The 23,462-nt window shown below is 41.2% G+C and overlaps 1 protein-coding gene across 1 annotated transcript; it reads left to right on the top strand.

Moving 5' to 3' along the window:
• The first annotated feature begins 21,279 nt into the window (after window positions 1–21,279).
• LOC141803559 (adenosine receptor A1-like) lies at window positions 21,280–23,192 on the top strand. The gene is made up of 2 exons (XM_074687675.1): window positions 21,280–21,539; window positions 22,601–23,192. Exons 1-2 carry the CDS (start codon window positions 21,280–21,282, stop codon window positions 23,190–23,192), a joined length of 852 nt encoding a protein of 283 aa, XP_074543776.1.
• The last annotated feature ends 270 nt before the right edge of the window (window positions 23,193–23,462 follow it).

The following is a 23,462-nucleotide window of genomic DNA, read 5'->3' as shown; positions in this document are numbered from 1 at the left end:
GTATTACCAGGAGATTCACTGCAAGGGAACTGAACTTGAAGTGATTATTCCAAAATTCTGCAGAAATATTTGCAAGTAAATGTTTAATGATCAAATTAAAAGTAAATTTGAAGGTTAAGGTACTTATTCAGTTCAGTCTACTCAACCTCCTAATCAGATGTGTCACGCTGTACAGTGAGTAGCTGATGACAGCTGCAAATGTGGGGAATAAGGCTGAATTAATTAAAAAAAAAAACTCGCTACTTAGGTGCTGATGTAATTAACTCTCTGTGTAGGCACAATTCTGTAGTCTTGCTTAAAGTCTTGCCCACTCTTCTACCTTATTTTTATATGCCAACTCAGTTATATATACTGTGTACAACTTATGGGGTTTATACAGTTCACAATTGTCTTGTCTATCTTGTCACTGCAACTCTTTAGTCATGGAATCATGACTGTAGAAACTGACAGCTGTCAAACTGTAACATAGAGAGAGCACAGAACCAGCCCAATGGGATGCAATGGGATTCCAGAACATGTTTCTCCTTTTTTCTGCCTGAACAGTAAGAGAGAGGGACAGATATGGTTTACTGACCAAACACTCTATAATACTGATGACTATTAGAACTATTCAACACTTTGATAAAAGTATATCACTTAAAGCAGCCTTGACAGCTCCAAATTGTACTCAAGAATTGCAACTCTGAACATGCATACACACTGATTTAAAAAAAAAAAAATTGGAATTAAAAGTCTTTGGTCTCTGAACTGGGGACATTTTTATTTTCAGGCCCCAATTCCAAATTGGTGAAATACCTCTGGCACAAAATATTTAAATTGGGACAACTATGTAAAGAAATTCCCAGCACAAGATTTGTGGAATGTTTGGATGAATATTTTATGTTACTTAATCTATTTGTTTCTGGTGCAAACCAAGGCTATAAATGCAATGCAGCTTCCTCACTTCATGCAGTACATGTTAATAGCTACTAGAGACAGGATACCGTGCCTTCTTTTATGACTAGCTGACTTATCAACATTTTGATTTTGATAACAGTTGGTTTAATATTACTGAAAGTTTTGTCATTGTAGTTGGATGGAATTTCATATTTGCTTTAGTTGATTTTCTCTCTTTTCTTCAGCTGACTTCACAATCTCCCCTGGATAATGCCATTGAGGACGAGTGTGATGATATTCAAGTATGTACAAACTTGACTGGGGCCAATTTTTACAATTACTCACATGTTCTTAATTAATCAAGCATTATAATAAAAGTGAAAGGGTTGCTTTGCATCTTCCTTTTTCTAAATACAAACTGAATTTGAATATTTCAAATAGAAAGTTTGGTTTGTCTTTTTAGCCACTAGCCTCATCAGACGCTTCATTGGCGGATGAATCAACAATGGCCAGTGATCCAGTGGACAGTGGAGAGCCAGCAGCAATGTCAAAGGTGACACTACTTCATTTTAACTTTAGCTTGTTATTTGGTTTTCAGCTGTTTTCCACAAGATGGATGACATCAGTGTTATCATTTGGCATCATAAATAAATACATAATTCTATTTATCACTATTTTGTCGATTTTATAATGCTGTTCAGAAATAAACCTTCTTCTTTATTTCCATGATTGTATTATCTAGGATGAGGATAGAAGTGTGATTTATTATCATGGTAGTGAATGGAAATGGTCATAAATCATTCCCCCAAAACACCACTATCACTATTGTTTTATACAAGATTTATTCATACTGGAATGCTTTTATCTTTTTTGTTTGTCAGACAAGAGCTCCTGCTATGTGTTCGTCATCATCATCATTGTCAGCTTGTCCGAATTCTGAGGATTTTTCAGCAGATGACTCTAAATGGAGGTCATTAAGACAAAGAAAGGTATTCTCCTGCAATAATAAGTAAAGTTGTAACAGTATACAGAAGTCCCAGTTTGGCGTGTACCTTAACACATGGATTTACAATGAGTTTGGTTCATTAATGTTTAACTGGCAGTAGTGCAGTTAGTGTTTTTGACCTACTTAAATATGAGATTTTTTTAATTTGGTGTAAAAAGACAATAAAACAAAGGACTTTTTTTTTTAATGTTTCATTCAATTAATTGCCTTTTAAATACAATAACGAGACCAAGCAAATAAATACAGATTATAGAGGCTGATACCAAAGCCACGGAGAACAGAAATGATTTAAGCCCTACTTTAACTATCAACTTATGGTTATTGGTTTGAATTTAGCAAACCTAAAGTCTTCAAAAAGATTGTTTTGCAGTTGGAGAGCTTCGAAACAAAAAGCTGCTTCACCTTGTTTGGGTATGCATTAAGCAGTGAGCATGGATTAGAATGGTAACGATCTCACAAATTCTCTTGCCATTTTACAGCCAAGTGTATTCGTCATAGGAATTTGTAAACCAGACCACAATGTCTATATTCACTTGGTACAGGATAAACACCTGTACTGTTGCATCCTGAGTCGTAACAGTAGTGTACAATTTGATGTGTAAATTATCTCTTATTTAAATAGAATTTGGTATATCTACCCTGTTTTTCTCATATACAGCTAAAAGAGAGAAAGTTTATGTAATAAGAGTGCAACCGATCAACACAGCGCAATAACCTTTGCAATTTTTTTCCTCAAGGCCCCTGCATATAAGGAAAAATCCCTAGATGAATCTGATCACACAGACTATAATGATTCAGACTACGTTCCAGACTCTGAAGGAAGGTTCTCTGTGTCTGATGAGGACACAGAACTCCATCCAGCTGCAAAAAACCTTCCGCTATCTCTGCAATATCCCCTTTTGTCTTCAGCAAGTCAAGCCACTGATTCTGGAACTCCTGTGAAAAACCCAACCAGAGACAACCCTGAGAAAAGGAACTCCAACACGCCAAGGAAGAGAAAGAGCTCATCTCCTCATTTAGAGAAGATAATGTCAAGCACTCCAAAGAAAAGCAGAGTCCAACATCTTTCTGACTCAATCAAAGTATGTCCTCCTTCAAAGTCTGGAAGTCGTCGAGTGTATAACAAAAGAAACTACTGTCTCTATTGCCTCAAGCCTTCTTCAAAAATTGCACGACACCTGGAAGCTGTGCATGGAAATGTAAAAGAGGTTGCCAGAGCAGTTCTATTTCCAAAGAACTCAAAAGAGAGACGTAATGCATCAAATATTCTGAGACAACGTGGAAACTTTGCCTATAATGCTCAGGTTGTGAGTAAGGGAGCAGGAGAGCTCCAGGCCTGCTACAGACCTCGAAAAGCCAGATCTGCTGTTGAGTTTATTCATTGTTTTCATTGTCAAGGACTCTATGCCAAGAGGACTTTGTGGAAGCACATGAAAATCTGTCCAGCACGAGAAGAAACCGATGATGAATCCAGGACTGGGAAGCAGCGAGTTCGATCCAAATGTGCCCTTAAAACTGCTGTTGTCCAAGAGATTAGTGAGGGCTTGAAGAGTGTGATTTCCTGCATGAGCTATGATGAGGTCACTCGGACCATCCAAAATGACAAACTTCTGTTGCAGTTTGGTCAACACCTCTTTGATCTAAATGGGTCCAGAAAGAACTGACATGACTTGATTAGACAAAGACTTCGAGAACTTGGGCGACTATTAGTAGTTGCTCAGAAGAAAACTCCTATACGGAAAGCAGAGGAACTCATCTATCCATCCAACTTCAACAGAGTGATATCTGCAGTGAAAGAGTTGGCTGGATACAACACAGAGAACAACACATTTCAGACACCTTCCTTAGCCCTAAAAGTTGGCCACAGTCTGGGTGTACTTTGTGAGCTGGTGGAGACTGAGAATCTGTCCACAGTTGACAGGGGTGACGGCCTGGTGGAATATGCTCGCGAATTCAAGACCATTAAAAAATTCAGATGGAAGGCACTGATAACCAGAGGTGCAACAACCACTATGAAAGAGTTGAAGTGGAATGCGCCACCAATTTTACCTTTCACTGAAGATGTCAAATGTTTGGACTCTCACTTAGAGAAGGTTAAAGATGTTGCTGAAAGAATGCTGAAACTGTCTCCCTCTGCACACAGTTATGCAACGCTTGCCAAAGTAACGCTGGCACAGGTCATTATTTTCAACAGAAGAAGAGAAGGAGAGGTGTCAAGAATGGAGCTGGCCACTTTCATGGCAAGGAAAAAGTCAGAACTCAATGCGGACATGGAAGCCTGTCTCACCCCTCTTGAGAAGAAGATGTGTGATTTCTTCACTAGAGTAGAAATCGGGGGAAAACGAGGAAGAGGAGTCCCAGTGCTGCTAAAGCCATCAATGCTGTCAGCCATGGAGCTCCTTGCTGAAACTCGTGAGATGTGCGGAGTCCTCAAAGAGAACATATACATGTTCGCTAGACCAGGTGCCTTGTCTGCTTATAGAGGGGGAGAATGCATCCAAAAGTTTGCAAGGGAGAGTGGTGCTAAAAATCCGGAGGCCTTAACATCAACAAAGCTGCGAAAGCACATAGCTACAATGTCTCAGGTACTCAATCTTCAAGAAAATGAATCAGATCAGCTTGCAGACTTTCTCGGTCATGACATTCGTGTGCACAGGCAGTATTACCGCCTGCCACAGGGAACGCTACAGCTCGCCAAAATGAGCAAAGTGCTTGCAGTGGGCAGTGGAGAAGGGGACCCTCTCACAGTATAAAGGTCAAGCTCTTGATGACATTGAGATTAACCCTGAAGGTATGGATGTGTGTATATTAGTACAACTAAGGTTAGATAAACGCCATGGTTATTATCCCATGAGAAATGCATCATCACTGCTCTTTACCTGTACTATACTCTTTGTACTGTATTTGGTTATTTAAGTTTAATGATGAAGAATTGTAATAGTCTGTTTCACACTGGAGGGATGCAAATTTAGTCCGTCAGTTATTTTTACATATTTTTCCTCATAGGCAATGTGTATGATCATGTTATTTACAAAATTATTTTGTGTAAATGTATAACTTAAGTAATGCAGGAAGTCCATTGAGAGTTTTTGTCTCAAGGCTACTATTCCTAAAGTTTCCTTTTTGTACTTTTCTGACATTGTCACTTCAGAAAAAGTTGACTGTTCACAAGACCCAGATGTATCAAGTGATGAGGATGAGCTTGCCAATGTCAGCTCAGCCATAGAGACCACAGCTGAGGACGACCATGAGGCAGAGGTCACATCTCCACCTCTCTCCACTTCTTCTGATGCCTCTCTAGATCAAGGTAAAAATGAAATAGGAATCATTTTTTGTACTAAGTGACAGTAATGTATCCAGTAAAACCCCAAAGTTGGGTATGACAGAATATACACAGTAGTCAGCTGCTGTAGCCATCCTATAGCAGGTTGTTGTTTTGGAGAACCAGGTGGGAAGTAACAAAGTACAAATACTTTGTCACTGTACTTAAGTAGATTTTTCAAGTATCTGTACTTGATTGATTAATTTTTGACAACTTTTTACTTTTACTCCCTACATTTGAACACAAAAACCTGTACTTTCCACTCCTTGCATAGTTAAAAATAACCTGTTACTTTTATTCAACTTCCACTGACATGACAACGCAGCTTAAAAACGACAGAACCAGAGTTGTACTGACTTGTCACCTGATATCACATCACAGCTCCACAGTGACTGACAGCATCAGACAGAAAGCTGTGGTCCGGTCAGTCTTCAGCAGCTTCAGTCTGTTCAGTAATTTCTATCTCCAGTAGAGTCATGTTACCTTCACTGTCTGTGGGATAAAAAAGCTCTGTCACCTCTTGCTGCTCCTGCAGCTGCATGGGATGTCAGCCTAAAAATATGATTAAGCAGATTAAAGTTTTCAATTGATTGACAGCACTTTTAGTTTATTTTTCATTTTGCCAAGTTATCAAGCAAGTATTGTGTATAGTTAACATAGTAATCATTTTTACTTGTGTACTTAAGTAAATTTCAGTGTGTTATTTTTTTTTTTACTTTTACCCTTAATTAAGGAGTTGAATCACTTTTTTTTCCAACTTTTACCAGTGACTTTTACACAAGTATCTGTACTTGTTAGTACAGAGCGTAAGTACTTTTGCCACCTTTGTGGATAATTAGTAAAAGTAGTTAAAGAGCATATTGAAGGTTCAATTTTTTGTAAATTAACACTTACCATTGTCAAATAATGACTGTAGAATAAGTCAATCATTGATTTTATGTGTTATACATCGATAAAGGGCGAAAATTAGAGGGAGAAGTGGCTGTTTTCGGCATAGCTGTTCAAAACACTCTTTTTTTCAACATGGTGTCATTTAACATCACCAAAGGGACTCGCGTCACTTCACTCCGCTGTGAGCCAATATGAAAAACAGGTGGTAGTGAGTGAGAGCGGACTTTAGGGGTCGATTTTATTGTTTTATGATTAAATTTGGCCATTCATTAAGGCGTTTACTTTAACTGCATTTGTGATGGATGCAGATAAATTAGCTTAACAGGACATGGAGTCCTCTTTTTTCCCCAATAGGAAGATGAATGGAGTTAGCTTTGTGCTCGGATTCACTTTGGGCAGGTGAGAAGGCAAGACTTTATTTCTGCATCGGTCACCACAACACGGTTCTCTGTGGTGCTCATTTTCGTGAGGATTTTGTGCCTGGCGATATTATGGAGTTTAGGATGGGATACCAGAGCCAGGTCCAGGTGTCAGACATGGGTGCAGTCCCATCAATGCAAATCGCTTCGCTGGCGGCAGCAGCAGCAGCAGCAGCCCGAGCCCAGCTCCCAGTGGCAGATGACGTAAAGACAAAGTTGTCAGAGATTCAGCTCGACAGAAACGTGAGCTGAGCATTGTCTTGTTTTCTGACTCTAGATTAGTTGATAAAGCGCTGATAAACCTCTGTCTTTCTCTATGTGACCCATTATAACAGCTGCTTATTTTTTAAGTCAGCTGATCTTATTTAAAACTGTTGATGTGAACACAGCATTCGGCTACATATCACAAGCAAACAGCGGGCACTTACCGGTACAGCTGCTCAGTTCCCCCCTGCTTCTCCTCGCTTCTCCTCCGCTGCTCCTAAGGCTGTTATTCCATCCTATTTATCTTGCCAAACAAGCTCAGAATAATAAGCCTGAGGACCATAAGAATGCAGATTTTCTTCTTCTTTATTGACAGGAGTAACAGTCTGATCCATGTTTATTAATGTTAAACAGAGGCAGACTCAGAGTGACCCCCCTGAGTGAAGTTGCATTCAAATGCTGGTTTTTAATGCAAAAGTAAGAAAAATTATACTACAACGTCTCCAGGAGACTCTGTGGTTTCAGAGTTTCTTTCAGAATATTGTTTTTAAGGTTTTTTACTATACATTTCTAAATGGTTGTCTTTAACCTGCAATATGCCCTTTAACATGCCTCATCCATAATTTATTTATATAAGTTCAAATTAATTTACATGTAATTTAAAATCACAAACTATGCCCCTTTTTTAGGAGTGTTTTAAAATTGAAAACTAGTGTAGTAAAACCTATTCATGGTCTTCCATTATTTGTCACTTGACCACTGTTGACCTTGCACATTTAACATTGGTACTGACAGAAAGGTAACTTGACATCACCTTTTTTTCTTTTCTTTATAGACATTTCACAGACACTTCCAAACAGAGACAACTCTAAACGTAAGTGGGATGACCGTGAGGTACGTGCAGTGGAAAGACACATGATGGACTTCATACGCACTTGCAAGGTACCGCAAAAGATTGACTGTCTGCGGTGTATCAATGCAGAGCCCGTCGCACTGAGAGATCGCAGCTGGACTGGTGTAAAAAATTACGTCAGAAATCGAATCACTGCCTTGAAGAGAAGGGTTTGTGCTAAACAATAGTTTTTGTTCTTTACAGAGCATTGTTCATTTTATATTTCTCTTTTGGAAGAAATGGACTCAGTTTGTTACTTGGACTAATGGACAAAATCTTGAACTCTTGTTAAAATGTACCCTAGTAAAGTATACTTGTTGGTGTACACTGATAGTTGAAGTGTACTTGTCATCTCAAGCTGTTTCTGTTTACAAAATAGTAGCACTTTTGAGGCTGGCCCCTCCTGTTACCTAAACAGCAACTTATGGAGCCATTTGTATGTGTCTAACCATTATGTTAGTAAAACATGTTTTGACAGCAAAACTTAGTTTGTTGTGTGATGTTCATTTTCATGCAAATTTGATTCTGGTGAAAATGTGGCTAACATATTGAGTCTAATCTTATTTAGAACAAAATTGTTTCCAGTAGAATTTTATTGAATCCCAACTGTTGTTGATAGTCTTACCAACATAAAACGTGTTAGTATGGCAAGGATTGGTCATTAGTTAAGCCATCATCCTTCAGTTGTTTTGGTTTCTGTTGAAAAAGTTAGGTAAGAATAAGTTTCTTAAGATATGTCAAGAGCTACTCAGGGGCAGTGTTGAGACTGATGTTGAAGGTTTTATATTCTCATAACTCAAACATAGCAACAAATAAATGCTAAAATTACTTGCATAGACTTCTGTCCCCAAAGGACTTTGAGGCACCTGAAAGTGACTTTTATGAGTTTGTGTATCTGTGTACAGTTAAAGTCCCCAAAATTGACATTAAAATTATTTGTCCTCAATCTCAAGGTAAAAATTCTAATTGGACAAAAGTTATTTTAAATGAAAATCTGAGGTGATTTTCATAATCTAGATTTTTCTGGTGATACATCCCACTTGCTGGCATCTCTCTAAACCATTCAGAAAGTGGTCTTCCTAAAAGTAGGGTGTTTTCATGTGCGCCCCCAAAGAGGACATAAGGAAGTATGTGTGTGTGTGTGTGTGTGTGTGTGTGTGTGTGTGTATGTGTGTGTGTGTGACCTTTGGATGTGTAATAACAGAGTCCAAGGGGACGGCCTTGTAGCAGATCACCACTTTTGCATTTTATAAGTGAAAGTACATCTCTAGCAGGGTTGGGGGGGTTACTTAAAAATGTAATCCAGTACAATTACAAGTTACCTGTTAAAATATGTAACCAGTAACTTACTCTGACCCTTAAAGTGATACTCCGGGATGGAACAAGTTGGGTCCTATCACAAGGTTTGGGCAGATATTACCCCTACAGCAGTGTTTGTGTGCAGCAGAAGCTCAGAGCACACGCTGCACAAACACCCCCAGCAGACCAATATCAGATTTTTTCGGTGGGAGTCTGTTTATTTGTGTTTTTGTTCAAGTAAAATATGGACCCGTCTGAGTGCAGAGGAAACCGGCAGAGGAGCAGGGAGGGGGTGTTTGGTGCGTGCGCTCTGGGCTTCTGCTGCACAAAAACACTGCTGTAGGGGTAATTTCTGCCCTAAACCTTGTGATAGGACCCAACTTGTTCCATCCCGAAGTATCACTTTAATTCACACAAACAGTGTGAGCACTGTCCTGGGCATAGCCATGGTTTTCTGGGGTGCAGCTGGATACCTGAGATCACAGGAGAACCCCATGTTCCTGCAGGAATCCTAGCCAGGACAACGTACTTTCATGGTGATTAATTGGCGTGTTAAACTCACCTGGTCCTCCCAAAACTTCAGCACCTTCAGTCCATGCCTTCTCCTTTCTTTTGGTGTCCTTATAGAAAGAATATGTTTGTTTATGAAGATTAACTTTCCCAATACGTCTAAAAACCTCAGATTTCCTCTGGATCTGACCTGCTGATGACTCCTGGCCATGTGACAGTGACGCAGTTTTGATAAACAAAGATGAGTTTTACGATCAGGAACCAGAAAATTGAGCTTTATTTTGAAATGACACTGCCTTAAAAGATTCCTGAAATCTCAAACTTTGAGCTGAGATATGGCCATGAGTGCTCTGGTTTCTCCTGCAATCGCCAAGTTTTGTTGGAATGGAGGTGGGAGAGCTTGCTACTCAGAGCGAGGATGATGTGTTTCCAAATCCATCCAATGTAAGAGCAACTGTGATTGGTTCCTCTCTGTGTTCAAGAAAAAAAGAAAAACACTGGCAGCTGACTACAAAGCAACGCTGAGCCTAAAAGGAACAAGTCTCAACAAATGAGTTGAAGTACCATATTTGTCTTTGAAAGGTAGTGAAGGTCATAAGTTTCCAAAAAATACATTTTCAAGTAAAGTACAGATACATTAAAAATTTACTTAAGTACACTACTAAGATAAATGTACTCCATTGCTGTCCACCACTGGCAATAAAACTTAAAAAAAAAAAACATTAAAAGCATAATACACTATACAATATAGATGGAAATAAAAAGACCCAGTAAAAATGGCTATCCAGCACCAAAAGCCAAAGTGAATAAGTTTGTCTTCAGTAGAGTTTTATAAGTAGAGGGGCTATTTACGTTATGCACAGCTACAGGTAATCCGTCATAGAGTGGGAGCCACAACTGCAAACACTGGATCTCCTCTGGATTAAAAAAAAAAAAAAAAAAGCATGGAACATCTAAAACCATGCTGGTTAGCTGACCTAAGGGCCTAAGGGAGGGGTCTGCAACCTTTTCTTTCATCAAATGTCACACTCCCCAAGCTTGTCTGTTAGATGTTGTGGGTGTGTTCTGTGCTTGTGTTTTCTTTTTTTGCATTAACTGTACAGTCAGTACTCAGAGGCCTGGAGTTTCAGAGTTTGTTTATGTTTGTGGCACTCTTGTAGTCCCAGCAGTAATGACCAGTCACGTATCAGCAGGCTGTGGCACATGCACGACACTTCTTAATGACATCCTTCCTCTTGTGGGTGGCGGGACACTCCTCACCACGAACACAGCCCGGGTTGCTGTGCCAGCTGTGTGTGAGTGGACTCAGTTTCGCTGTGATATTTTCCACAGTGTGTCTAAACTGTCAAAACCAAACAGATTCCTGTAAAAGGCTCACTGAATTAACCAAGCTAGCAGTGGTAGCTTGGTCACTTGGCCCTGCTTCTGTGTTAGCTTTCACTTCCCATCCACTGTGTTAAAGGTGCCGTAGGCAGGATTACCCAGGTAAGATGGCGATTTGACGGATTTGACCCATGTAAGATGGCGATTTGAAAACCAGCACAGCCCCTCCCGTCCTGTGTTCTCTGACATCACGCCCATACGCAAGTTTAGCCCCACAAGAACGCGCGACAGTACCTGCCGGTATCAAAACACTCAAGAAGCTCCTGACTGGCACGCCTTGGTCTACAGACTGCTGTTAGGAGTATTTGGAACATGAATGCGACACAATACCTGCCGAATTAATTTCTAGACCTCAGCACTTTGTTGAAGATGCTTTTCAGACAACTTAGCAGATTTGATTACAAATACAATCTTATATCTTTTAAAGGACCTCAGAACAGCATGCAAACCATTATACATGTTTTCCACATTTTCACACTTTAGTCTTATTATAGATGTGATTGTAAATATTTTAATCTGTGTTAGCTAATACTATATACATAACATCTTTGGATTTGTTCTAAAACCGTGGTAAATTTGTAAATTGCTCCTAATCTAAGTTAGGTTCAGGCTCATTTGGTCTTTACACAGTATAGCATTTGGTAATATCAGATAAAGACAATAGCATATAGAGAGAAGCATTATACTAAATTAAATGTAGCGCAAATGAAATGAAAATAAAGACCATTAAAAGAAATTAACAACATGCAGAGCTTTTCAGCTATATGAGATGTGACTCTATGGCTACGTTCACACTGCAGTCAAAAGTGACCTGAATCTGATTTTTTGGCACAAATGTGACCTGTATCTGATTTGTTTCTGACAGTGTGAACAGCACAAGTCACATTGAATCTGACCTTTTCAAATCAGATTCAGGCCACTTTCAAATGTGGTACTAAATCAGATACATATCCAATTTATTTGAATGTGACCTCGGTCTGAACAGCCAGGTCGCATTTAATGCGACTTTGACGTCATTCTACAGCAGCAGTTTACCTCAGGGCAAATATTTTCAAAGTCACTTCATAGACAGAACATAATTAGAGGTTAATATAGACATGATTATTAAAAAGTGTATGCTTTTTTTAAAATAAAGAGTTTTAGTTATTTATCCAGCTACAAGCTTGATTAAACAATGCATAAAAGGACGAGTGATGAGAAAAAGAGAGAGCCCTGGGGCGATCGAGTGGTGTCTCCATTACACACACAATTAAGGATAAAGGTGAATGAATCGTAGTGTAATGACTATGGTGTTAATGTTCATGTTATGCAAGGGTTAACTGTTTCATGAGTATGGGAGGGGGAGCGAAGAGGGCGCGCATGCGTGTGAGAGAGGGAGGGACGTGTGGGTCTTGAGTGGCCTGAGTGGCTTGTGTGTGTGTTCTGGAAGAGTTGAGGCTGAGACAACAGCTCGTTCATTGCATGTGTTTTGCCAAATAAAAGACCCGAAAGAGAACCGAGGCTTCCAAGTGACTTTCCTGCAGTTAGGAGCATTACATTGGTGTCAGAAGCTCGAGATCCACCCACTGCGTGAACCGCTGTTTGCTACGGAGAGAGAAGATGTTCTCCGGCTCAGGTTCCCAACTGCAGGTAAAGAAAGAAGTTGACGAGTGCAAAATAAACATGCCAGAAGACGCTATTACGGCCTCAGAGACCCCAGATTCACGGCGGCTGAGCGGCGTCATTCCCCGCCATTCGGATGCTGCACAGCCCGCCCATGTGTGCGGCGCGGGACGTAATGTAAATAAAGATGGCGGCGCCCAGCAGCTCTTCGTGGCCCGCTCTACAACACCGCTGTTCTCCGGAAAAGGGAGCTGGGAAGCCTATCGAGCGCAGTTTGAGCTGTTAGCAGCTACAATGGGCTGGACTGAGAAGATCAAAGCTGTGCAGCTAGCACTTTCACTGACGGAGGAAGCTACGGACTGCTTCCTGCTCCTAAGCCCGGAGGAGAGAGAGGACTACTCGATGTTGGTCGGAGCCCTGGAGAGACGCTTCGGACTTTTCAATTTGAAAGATTCCCTGCGGTGTGAGTTCAAGCACCGTGTCAGACGGCCGGGTGAGTCCCTCCGGTCCCTGGCGCATGAGATTGAGAGCCTGGGCAGACGTGCTTATGGCTGCATGCCGAGCTCAGTCCTGTCTGAGCTGGTCTGTGACCAGTTCGTCCATGCTTTGACACCTGTGGAGCTGCGCCTTCATGTACAGCTTGCCCACCCTACCACGCTGAGCGAGGCGCTGGAACTGGCCCTAGAGAGGGAGATTGCCACCTGCGCTATGAATACATCGACACCTACACCTGCGTTGGCTGCTGCTGTTGCTGTAAAAGAGCTGCCTGAACAGAGACCAGCATGGGCAGAGGAGCTGGTACGTGCTGTGAAAAATCTGTCAGTGAGTCCGAGAGAGAGCAGTGCGCAGCGCAACCTTCCTGTTGTCTGCTGGGGGTGTGGCCAGCCAGGACACACGCTCCGTCGCTGTCCAGAGGCTAAGAGTCAGCAGGGAAACGGGAAAGGGTCCGTGTAGCCCGGATTACACGGACCCCGTCTACCATTCACCGGGATCCGCATGCTGACGCTGATGCTGATGCTGATGCTGTAGAGACTGTGGGCTGGACAGAGGTGGGTTACCGCTGCCATGTTCCTGTGCTGGTTGGGAGCGGTTCCTGCCCAGCCCTCGTAGATACAGGGTCTACTGCTACATTAGTTAGGCCTGATGTCGTTCCAGAAGGGACCGTTTTGAAGCCGACTTCAGTGAAATTGCGGACAGTGACTGGTCAGACGGCTGAAATGAAAGGCAGAGGGACTTTTGTTTTCACTGTGGGTAGCTTGACGGTGACCTTTTCAGCATGGGTAGCTGAAGTGAAAGACCCATGTGTCCTGGGATTAGACTTTCTCAGACGTATAGGGTGTGTATTAGACCTTGGGGCAGATATCCTCATTCTGCCTGGGGGGCAGGCTATCCAAATGATTCCACCCTATAAGCAGGTCTTCCCTGTGGCGCCTATCTGCTGCACAGCTGCACATTCATGGACAGTTGATCCACATCCGGATGGGATTCAGCCCAGCCCTCCCTCAAAACCCACTCAAGCTGTATTGCTGCCAGTTGACTCAGTCCCACCTCTGCAACAGGTGGATGCCCCAGTGGATCGGTTGGAGGCCATCCGGGGCATCTGGGCAAAGAACTGTGTCGGTCTGGATGAAAAGCAACAAGGGGACCTGTGGCAGGTTCTGTGGGAATATAGGGACACATATGCCCTCAGTGATAATGAAGTGGGCCTTACACACCTGGTGGAGCACCATATTGATACTGGAGATGCACAGCCCATCAAAGTGCGTCCGCGCCGTCTGCCAATGATACGACAGGAGGCAGCCGATGGTGAAGTCCGAGCCATGCTTGAAGCAGGCATAATTGAGCCCTCAGACAGCCCATGGTCGTCAGCTGTGGTAATGGTCCCCAAAAAGAAAAGCCCGAGGTTCAGGTTTTGTGTGGACTGTAGACCCCTCAATAAGGTCACAAAAAAGGACTGTTACCCCCTTCCTCGAGTTGACGAGACCCTAGATTTGGTGTCTGGCTCTTCATGGTTCTCATCACTTGATCTACGCAGTGGGTATTGGCAGGTACCCCTCGACAAGGAATCCAGGCCAAAGACTGCATTCAGCACCAGCAGGGGACATTGGCAGTTTAAGGTTCTCAGTTTTGGACTGTGTAATGCGCCTGGGACTTTTGAGAGACTCATGGACAGCGTTCTGGCCAATGTTCCCCGACATGAGTGTCTGGTGTACCTGGATGATGTCCTCGTCCATGGACGGTCCTTTGATGCTGCCCTGGACTCCCTGAGGCTGCGGCTGGCTCCGGTGCCGGGTACGGAAAGGGCACTCGAGAGAGTAGAAGCTCACATGGGTTCACGTTCTTGTCTGGACTTGCAAGAGAGCTTAATTCCTCGAATGTTTATAATTTCTAATAACGTTGCTTTTTTCTTTTCTTGAATTATCCTTATAATAGTATGGGATGTGTCATATAAAATGGGATGACTTTCCACTTTAAGGATGAGTCTCTCGTTGTCCCTTGTTGTCAAAATGCGACCTCCTGTCACCGGGTGTGATGTAATGTTTACATTGACTACTAGCGCGACTGTGCTGTCAAAGAAGAGTCAAGTTACATTTGTTTGTTCACTGATTTTATTTTAAAAAACAACGGATCTTCATGCCACCCGGCAATTCACTTCCTGTATAGCTCGTCATATTTCATTCAGCTTGACACAGACCCTCTCTGGCGTCCGGGAAAGATAGACTTCTTGCGGATTCTTTCCGTTGTGCCGTACGGCTCCCGCAACCGGACTCGCACCACGCGGGGCTAATGTGAGCCTACAACAGTGATTTTAATGATACGGATTACATGCGGAAGCCGCACCGGACCCGCACCGGATTCAGTGTGAGCCTGGGGTTATAATAAATAAAATACAGCCATAATTACTTTAATAAGAGCTCACTCAAGGTGAGCTGCTGTAACATCAGGTTTTGTGTTATGGAAACAAACTTTCCAGCATTGTGAAGCACAGTTTTGCTCTGTGTTTGTTGCTCCTCTTCACACCGTGCTGTGCATGATGTCATTAATGTTAAACTAAGCATGCGTGTTGCTTCTGAAGCGTGAACTGTTCACATCACAGTCTGCAGTCAGGTCACATTACAGGTGCTATCTGAACAGCTAAACACAAAAATCGGATTTGAGCAATAAATCGGAATTGAGCAATAAGGGCTGCAGTCTGAACGTAGCCTATGACAGGGAGTGCAGAGGAGAAAGAATATTTCAACCAGCCAGGACTTCCTCATGCACGTCCACGAGAACGAAGCGCTTTGCAACCAATCGCGATGAAGAATGAAGCACCACCCCTTGACCAATCAGGATAGGAGCCTCAGGGGCTCTTCTGATTGATCAAAGATACCTGGAGCGGTTGAGAATCCTCGTCAGCTCATAACAGAGACAGATGGAAATGCTGTGACCTTGCGGTAGTGCAATTATACTACACTCATAAAGGGTTATCAATGGATACTCCAACATTTAATCTAAAGAAAACACAAAAAATTAGCACCGACTAGCTAAATCCTGCCTGCGGTACCTAGGGCTGTTTAGACTTGTGTCAAAAATCAGCTGTAAAATACACTCAGCGTCTGATCTAATAAGATCCTAAATAACAAGTGCTAACTCATAAAATCTGCACGTGGTATTAGTGGGCGTGTTGCAGACAGCGTGCTCAGTGGATAACAGGAGCCAATTGCCCTCTTTGAATGATGGTTTAACACATTCTGCCTGCTGTCACCATGGAAAGTTTAGAGAGCAGAGTGGCCATGAAGGAAAAATGAAGTAAATGAAACAGCATCCGCTAACAGTTTCAGGTTTGATAAATCACTCTGTGAGTGCTAAATGATTACATTTGCATCTCCTCCCAGAATTGTGCATGTTCAGATAATCTGCAAATATTCTGCGTATTCATGAAAACATGCTTACTCGATTGCTTGTGCTACTTTGCTGATTTGACAGACACAATCCTCAGTGCACCCAGTTAGTCAAACAGCTTTGCATGCACCATCAAGCTTGCACGCTTTTTATACACGCAAACCTTTAGTGGATCGGGCCCTTTAACAATAATCTATCATCCAATTTGTTCCACATGTCCTGTTTACCTTCTTAGGCTTCATTACCCATGAAAGTATTGGTTTTCATATTTTTGGTGTGGGCCTCTGGGCCTTTCTTTGTCAGTGTACCCCTTAATTTCAATTTAAGAAAATTGTAAAACATACCTCAAGAGAGTCTTGTGAATAAAAGAAAAGGTTGTTGTGTTTCCTGACTAATGCTGAGGGGCATAGGAACATTTCTGAAATAAATTTCTTAAAAAAAAAAATCATTATAATGTTAAGTAACATCTGTTGTGTTATGGGTAAGTTTCAACCTGTATATACACACATGTATTCTTCAAGAAAAAGGCAAAAAGAAAGGCAGAACAGGTAAAAACACTCAACATGGATTTGCAAGGCTAAACAAACAACAACCATTAAAGCAAATCAAACCAGTGTGTGTCTGCAAAAACATGAATGTGTCTGTAATTAGATGCAGGTTTGGTAAAAACTGACACTTTAATTCTGTTCTTCCTGATTTATTCTGTGCTGTTGAAGCTCAGCGCATTTGTCTTTTTGTCCTTACTTCTTTGTTCTGGACATCTCTTCCTTTAGAGTCAGCTGGTCTGAGTGGCCCACTCTAAACGTTTTCTCATTTTTGCAGGCTGCAAACTGGAGATGTAAACTTTGCAAGTCACCAACTTTATATCTGCATCGCTCTTTGTTCCGTGCTGCTCTCCAAGTTCCCAAAAGTGAGTGAAAGTTGAGCCAAGCTTTACCCTCATTTAGTAAAAAGCTTTATATCTTTGGCGTTTGACTTATGTTGTGTTTTTTTTTTTTTTTTTAAATCCATTTTACGTCCACTATCATGGCTGCTTTAAATAGCTTCTTCCACTTCCAATCAACACTCAAAGGTAATTGAGCACTGGGCACTCTGTGATTGGTCGATGTAACCACATCTACTCTTCACCCAGAAATGTCCTGATACAATAAAACATCAAAATGCAGGCAGAGGAGGGGGTTGAGGAAGACACAGACACTGACACACATGTAAAGAGGCCCAGAGGAGATTATTGAGCAGGATAATTCCTGTAAATGTTAACCTTTTAGTTTTTCAGAATCCTGCGGACTCCACCTTTAAAAGGAGACTGCAGCCCCTTGCAAATATTTAGGGTCAGCTCAGAGAGTCTAGGTATTGTGGTGTAAACACAAAAAGAAGTAACCTCCCTTCCTTGACATCATATTTGTTTTCCCTTTACATTGCTGCATCATTGATCATTCATTGTGCTGCCTGCAGTATCTCAAAGTGTCCTCGCTGATTGTTGGTGGGTAAAGGAGCATGTATAATCAGGGCATTGTGTTGACTTAACACAGGTCACATATATCGATGTGAATCATTCATTCATTCATTCATTTTCCATACTGCTTATCCTCTGCAGGGTCATAGGACAGGGTGATAGGCGGGGTACACCCTGGACTGGTCGCCAGTCAATTGCAGGGCTGACACATCCAGACAGACAACCATTGACTCTCACACTCACACCTATGGACAATTAAAAGTGACTAATTAACCTGATGAGCATGTTTTTGGACTGTGGGAGGAAGCTGGAGTACCCACGCATGCACAGGGAGAACATTCACGTAAATCAATTTCACTCAATCACATGTAGTGTGATGCTTTTTGTTCACCACTAGGTGGTGCCAAATGTCTTAAATCCCTTTTCACTTAAGTCAGGGTCAGGTTCTCAAAAATGCTGTGGGGAGGATCTGTTTTAATTAGACTGCAGCAACACTATTTGGCCCAGAGTCTCACACACACTGTCGTAAAGACATGACTCTCAACAAGGTGTGTGTCTGATTTGGAAATTAATGGAGATCAGATCTTATTAAAACAGCTTTTCTTTGTTCACGATAACTTTTGTGTTGTTGTTTGAAACGTGACACCACGCAAACTTTGTCACTTTGTACCGTAGTTTAGTAGCCGGCTATATTGAGAGCAACTGGCAGCCTGGTGCTCTGTTACATGTCTACAACATGTAATGTCAGTGAATCCTGCCAAAGCTCATCTACCAACCCTAACCTCACCAATCAGAGCTAACGTAACCTCACTCTTCATTTTATTGATAGACTCTCAAGTTTGAACAGACCACTGCAGAATAACTGCTGACTGTGGGTTGGAATCAACATTAGCACAAACAGTTTAGCCTTTAGCTCATGCTCTGTCTCTCTCCTGTTTCTCTTTCTTCTGCTCTTCTGTCCTTTTTCTGTCTGACAGTTAGGCTCCAGTGTCCACCATCACTACAAAATTAATCACAGAAATCGTTTTCAGCAGAGAAAAACACAGATCTCTCTTCTCTCCACTAAACTTCATCAGCTGGTGTGGTGTTATCAGAGAGACTTAGATGTGCTGTAAATTAATCTGGTCTAGGGTGATCAGGTGTTTACACGCCACATGTGGGACAAGAAGTGCTTGTGTGGGACAATGTGGGACACGTTACCACAATGCTAAAACATAGGCTAAGTTTTTAAATATTATCCAGCTTACCCTCAAACATAATTTTTTATTGTATATTTCTTATTTTACTTTTTCATTTTATTATTGACAACAATTTGATTTTTTTTTTAATTCAAAAGACAAAGGCATTCATCATTGAAACTTTCTGCATGAGCCGTTTCTTGTAGGTTTTACATCATGACATGTTCCCATCTCTTTTATTCTTTTTTTCTTCAAAAACCTGCATTCTTTTGTCTAAGGCTTTTACCTTTCTTTTTTGTGTCAGTGGGGGGAGGTAGAGAAGACACAGGTTGACAAATTCCTGACCTCACGTGTACGTTAAACACTTATATACTTTTATACAAATATATATTTGTTGCTAGGCGCTGCCCAAGTAGCTGCCTGTTGCAGCAGCTCTCTCTTCTTTGTCCGTTTCTTGTAATTTTTTTCCTCTCTTTTTCACCATCTTTGTATTTGGAGTGGATCATTACTTTGTATGGTTCATTGTTGGTCATGGACACCAAACTTTTTGTGTCTTCAATGATATTTTTACTACTTTTCTCCTGTGTTTGTCTGGAGATCCTACATGTAACCATGGCTGCATTGTTTACATGTGAAATTAGCTGTTAGCAGCCTGTAGCATGTCAATGCTAACTAGTGTAAGGCTTGATGATTTCCCTCGAGGTGAGGAGGAGGAGGTGAGGACGACGTGCTGGTTCTCAGGTGTGAGCTGGGAGGTGACGACATGGACCTGTCCTTCCATCCATCGTTGTTGGGAACGTGGGATCTATCTCTGGTGGGATGGACGAGCTAGCCGTGCTAGCCCAGCGGCAGAGGGGCTGCCGGAGGGCAGAGTGGCATCGTTCTGTTCACGGACGTGGCTGATGGAGCTGACCCCGGCGCCACATTGGAGGAGCTTCACCTGCTGTGGGCAGACAGGATCCAGGAAACAGAGACTGAACAGACTGCTGAAGAAGCTCAGTCCTGGACCCTGTGGAGGTGGAGACTGGCTGGACTGGAGAGTGGTAGACGGGAAGTCATTGTCTATTCTCTTGTGGACCTTTTTGCACTTTCTATACACTTTCTTACTTTTGTTTTCTTCATTGCTGCTGTGACACCTGAATTTCCCCTCGGGGATAAATAAAGTATTTTCTATTCTATTCTATTCTAATATGTAATAGTGTAACACATTTTCACTTCATTGGTTAATAATGCCACATTTTGTAATAAAATACTTAAACACAATATGTAATAAACGTTGCCGCATTATGTAACAAGTTTTTATATATTGTGTCACTCTTTTCAAAAAGCAGGTTCCCACATGTAATAAGTTTTGTTTTATTACATGCAACAAAGTTTATTACATATTGTGTTCTAGACTCTTATTACAAAATATGTCAGATTATTACTAAATGCAGCATTTTTACATAATGAAGTGAAAATTTATTACATTATTTCATATTGAGGCATTATTCTAAAATGTGGCATAACACACCCTAATCAGGTCCTATTTGACCTGATCAGGAAGGTCAACACTGGCGCTGATAATCTCATTTTAAAGTGTGGATTACAACAGGCATATATCTAGAAGAGAGATGTTTTCAAGATTAAATAGGAAGTCTTCACAGCCCCTTCAATTTCTTTTTCAGTTGGTCATTTGTAATAAAAGTTGACTAAACTTAACCTGATTGTGATTTCCCACTTTTTCATGAAAATTTTAAAAATCCAACTGAAGTGTCTGCTTGAATCATCATACTGGTGTCTTTTTACTTATCGCAGGACTGAATTTAAACTGTGTATAGTGATTTAAAGGAGAAATCAGAATATTGAGCTGTAGATTGTGTATTATGATAAAGCCTAAAAATGTCAAAATATTGGTGTTAGGCTATATTCTGTACCCCTACCTGAGTCAGAAAATCAGAGTTTTTTTTTATATCATTGTGTGTTTCACAATCTTTCAATTTACCTGAGCTGTAGTAACAAGAGCCATAACACAACATATCAACCACATTCACCAAAGACAGGTCTGTTTGGAGTAGAAACGCTGTGTTTTTTCAAGGATGTGGTTTTGAGGTTTCCTCTGTCTCGACCAGATAACTTGTCTGTTCACACCCATTGCTCACGGTTAGATTTCATGTCATGCATGCAGAGGTGTTTGCGTGTGAGGCGTGCTATAAGGCTGAGGACTTCCTCAAAGATTTTACACTCGAGCTCAGAGTGATATTAAGACATACAACAGGAGAGATCATCAAACTTTTTCCAAATTAGAAGCAGGATGCAAGAAGCAGCAGTGATAGTGCTGGAGGTATTCATAGCTATTTGCTGCTGTTTTGGAAACATGATGGTGATTTTGGCGCTGTGGGTCAGCAAGAGCTTCAAGCAGCCTGCCTTCTGCCTGATAGCGTCTCTGGCTATGGCTGACTTCATGGTGGGCTGTGTGACCATCCCAGTGGCGTTTCTGGTGGCCAGACGAGTGAAGACTTCTTTCTACGGCTGTCTCTTCCTCAGCTGTTTGGACCTCCTGTTCACCGTGGTATCAACCTTGTGTCTGGTGGCTATCGCAGTGGATCGGTTCCTCCGGGTGTACATCCCTCTCAGGTAAAGTCATCCTGATGTCCTCATCTTTGTGTCATTCCAGAAGGGTTGATACATTTCACATCTCCCACATAAACCTTTTATTACGCCCAAAAAAATCTCTGTTGAATCAACTTTGAGTCATGTTACTATCAGTGTTATCTTTTCTCTATTGATAACAGTACTTGATATGTATTTTAGACACAATTCACACATTAACTACAATTCAAATACATTTTAAATCAGGCTAAATGACATCTAACCTCATCATTTTTCCAAATAAACGTTTTTTTAAGAATGTGTTCAAGGTTTCAGCCAACAGTCATCTAAAATAGTTTTAAAAGTTTCATTAGTCAACACAGTTTTAAGGTCATTTTACTTTTCATATCAGTGAAACATGGAATGGTACAAACAAATTCCTTTTGATTAAATTTTTTTTTTCCCATTCTGAATATATTTTAAATGAATCACAGTCAGGCTGAAAATGTTTTTTCCTGGGTTCGGCCAACTCTGTTACCATCAATGTCACATTCTTTTATTTTTTATTTATTTAATTTTTTTTTTTTTTTTTTTTTTTTGCAAAAGTGATTAGGATTTGTGTCTTAACTCATATACCCACAAAACATAAAATTTCAGAGCATTTAATAATTTATTTTCAAAACCACGATCAAAAAAACAATGTGCTCCATCTCAGCTAATTCCCAGCTAAACGCATAAACAATACTCCAAAGTTGAAGGTATATTCTTACTAGACTTCAAGATGAACTATTGGATGTTGAGACATACTTTTTTTGGGAAAGACTATTCTAATTTAAATTTATTCTTTTAATTATGTATATGTGACCCAATTTGTGACTAATAGAGTTGCAGATTGTTCTGTTACTGCGGTGATTTCGGCATTGGATATTATAAATCCTACAGATTCAGGCTCCGTAAATACTGACAATGTAATGTAATGTAATGTATAATGTAAACATACACAGTCATTTACATTGCAAAAAGTGTTAGTTTATCTGGAGTTTTCTTAATTTTGTCATGAAACTATGCACATAAAATAACACTTGTGCTCATCATTGTATCTTTAGGTATAAAACATCGGTGACTCACAGACACACCCGGCTTGTGGTCGCTGCATGCTGGCTTGCTGCACTACCACTGACTTTTGCTCCCATGCTTGGATGGCACAACCCAAAACCCTCTTCATACACAGACAACTCTTCTCCCATCTGCGTGTTCATAGCAGTGATCCCCATGTCCTTCCTGGTGTACTGCTACACCATCATCTGCACCCTGGTACCTCTGCTGATCATGACTGTTCTCTACAGCTACATCTTTTGTACATTTCGTGGAAACCTCAGAGAGAAACCAGGCTGTAGTGTCCAACAGCAGTCCCAGAACGACCTGAAGAAAGAGAAGGAGCTGGCTGGATCTTTGTCCCTGGTCCTGGCTCTGTACGCCCTGTCCTGGCTCCCTCTTCAAATCATCAACTGCATCGAGTACTTCAGCGAGTCCAGTGTTGTACCACTCCTCGCTGTAGATATCAGTATCATTCTCACTCATGTTAACTCAGCAGTGAATCCTGTTGTGTATGCATTCAAAATCCAGAAGATTAGGATGGCGTACCTAAAGATCTGGAGACGGTTGATTGCACGTAGAGGTGAAGATGAAGGACCTTAGACCAGCCAAACAGAGATCAATCTTAGCAGTAACATTAACAGTGTGGCTAAAACTGAATGCGTAAAAACACGTTTACACTAGTGCTGATTTGAAGTATAGTCTTAAAAAAAAGGATTCATCTAATATCTAATCATCTGAGACAGAAATATAATGTTTTTATCTTCATCTTTAAAGGTCTGTGGTTTGATGAGTCATACTTCACTTGTAAAACAGATCATTTTTTCTATTTAGGTCACTGGCCGCCTTTCACACCTTTGCCTACACTTTCCA

The sequence above is a fragment of the Halichoeres trimaculatus genome, unplaced genomic scaffold (genome assembly GCF_033239565.1).
Source record: "Halichoeres trimaculatus isolate MK-OKI-2021-1 unplaced genomic scaffold, fHalTri1.1 fHalTri1_scaffold_14, whole genome shotgun sequence".
Classification (NCBI taxonomy): Eukaryota; Metazoa; Chordata; class Actinopteri; order Labriformes; family Labridae; genus Halichoeres; species Halichoeres trimaculatus.
This window is presented reverse-complemented; position numbering and strand designations above follow the sequence as displayed.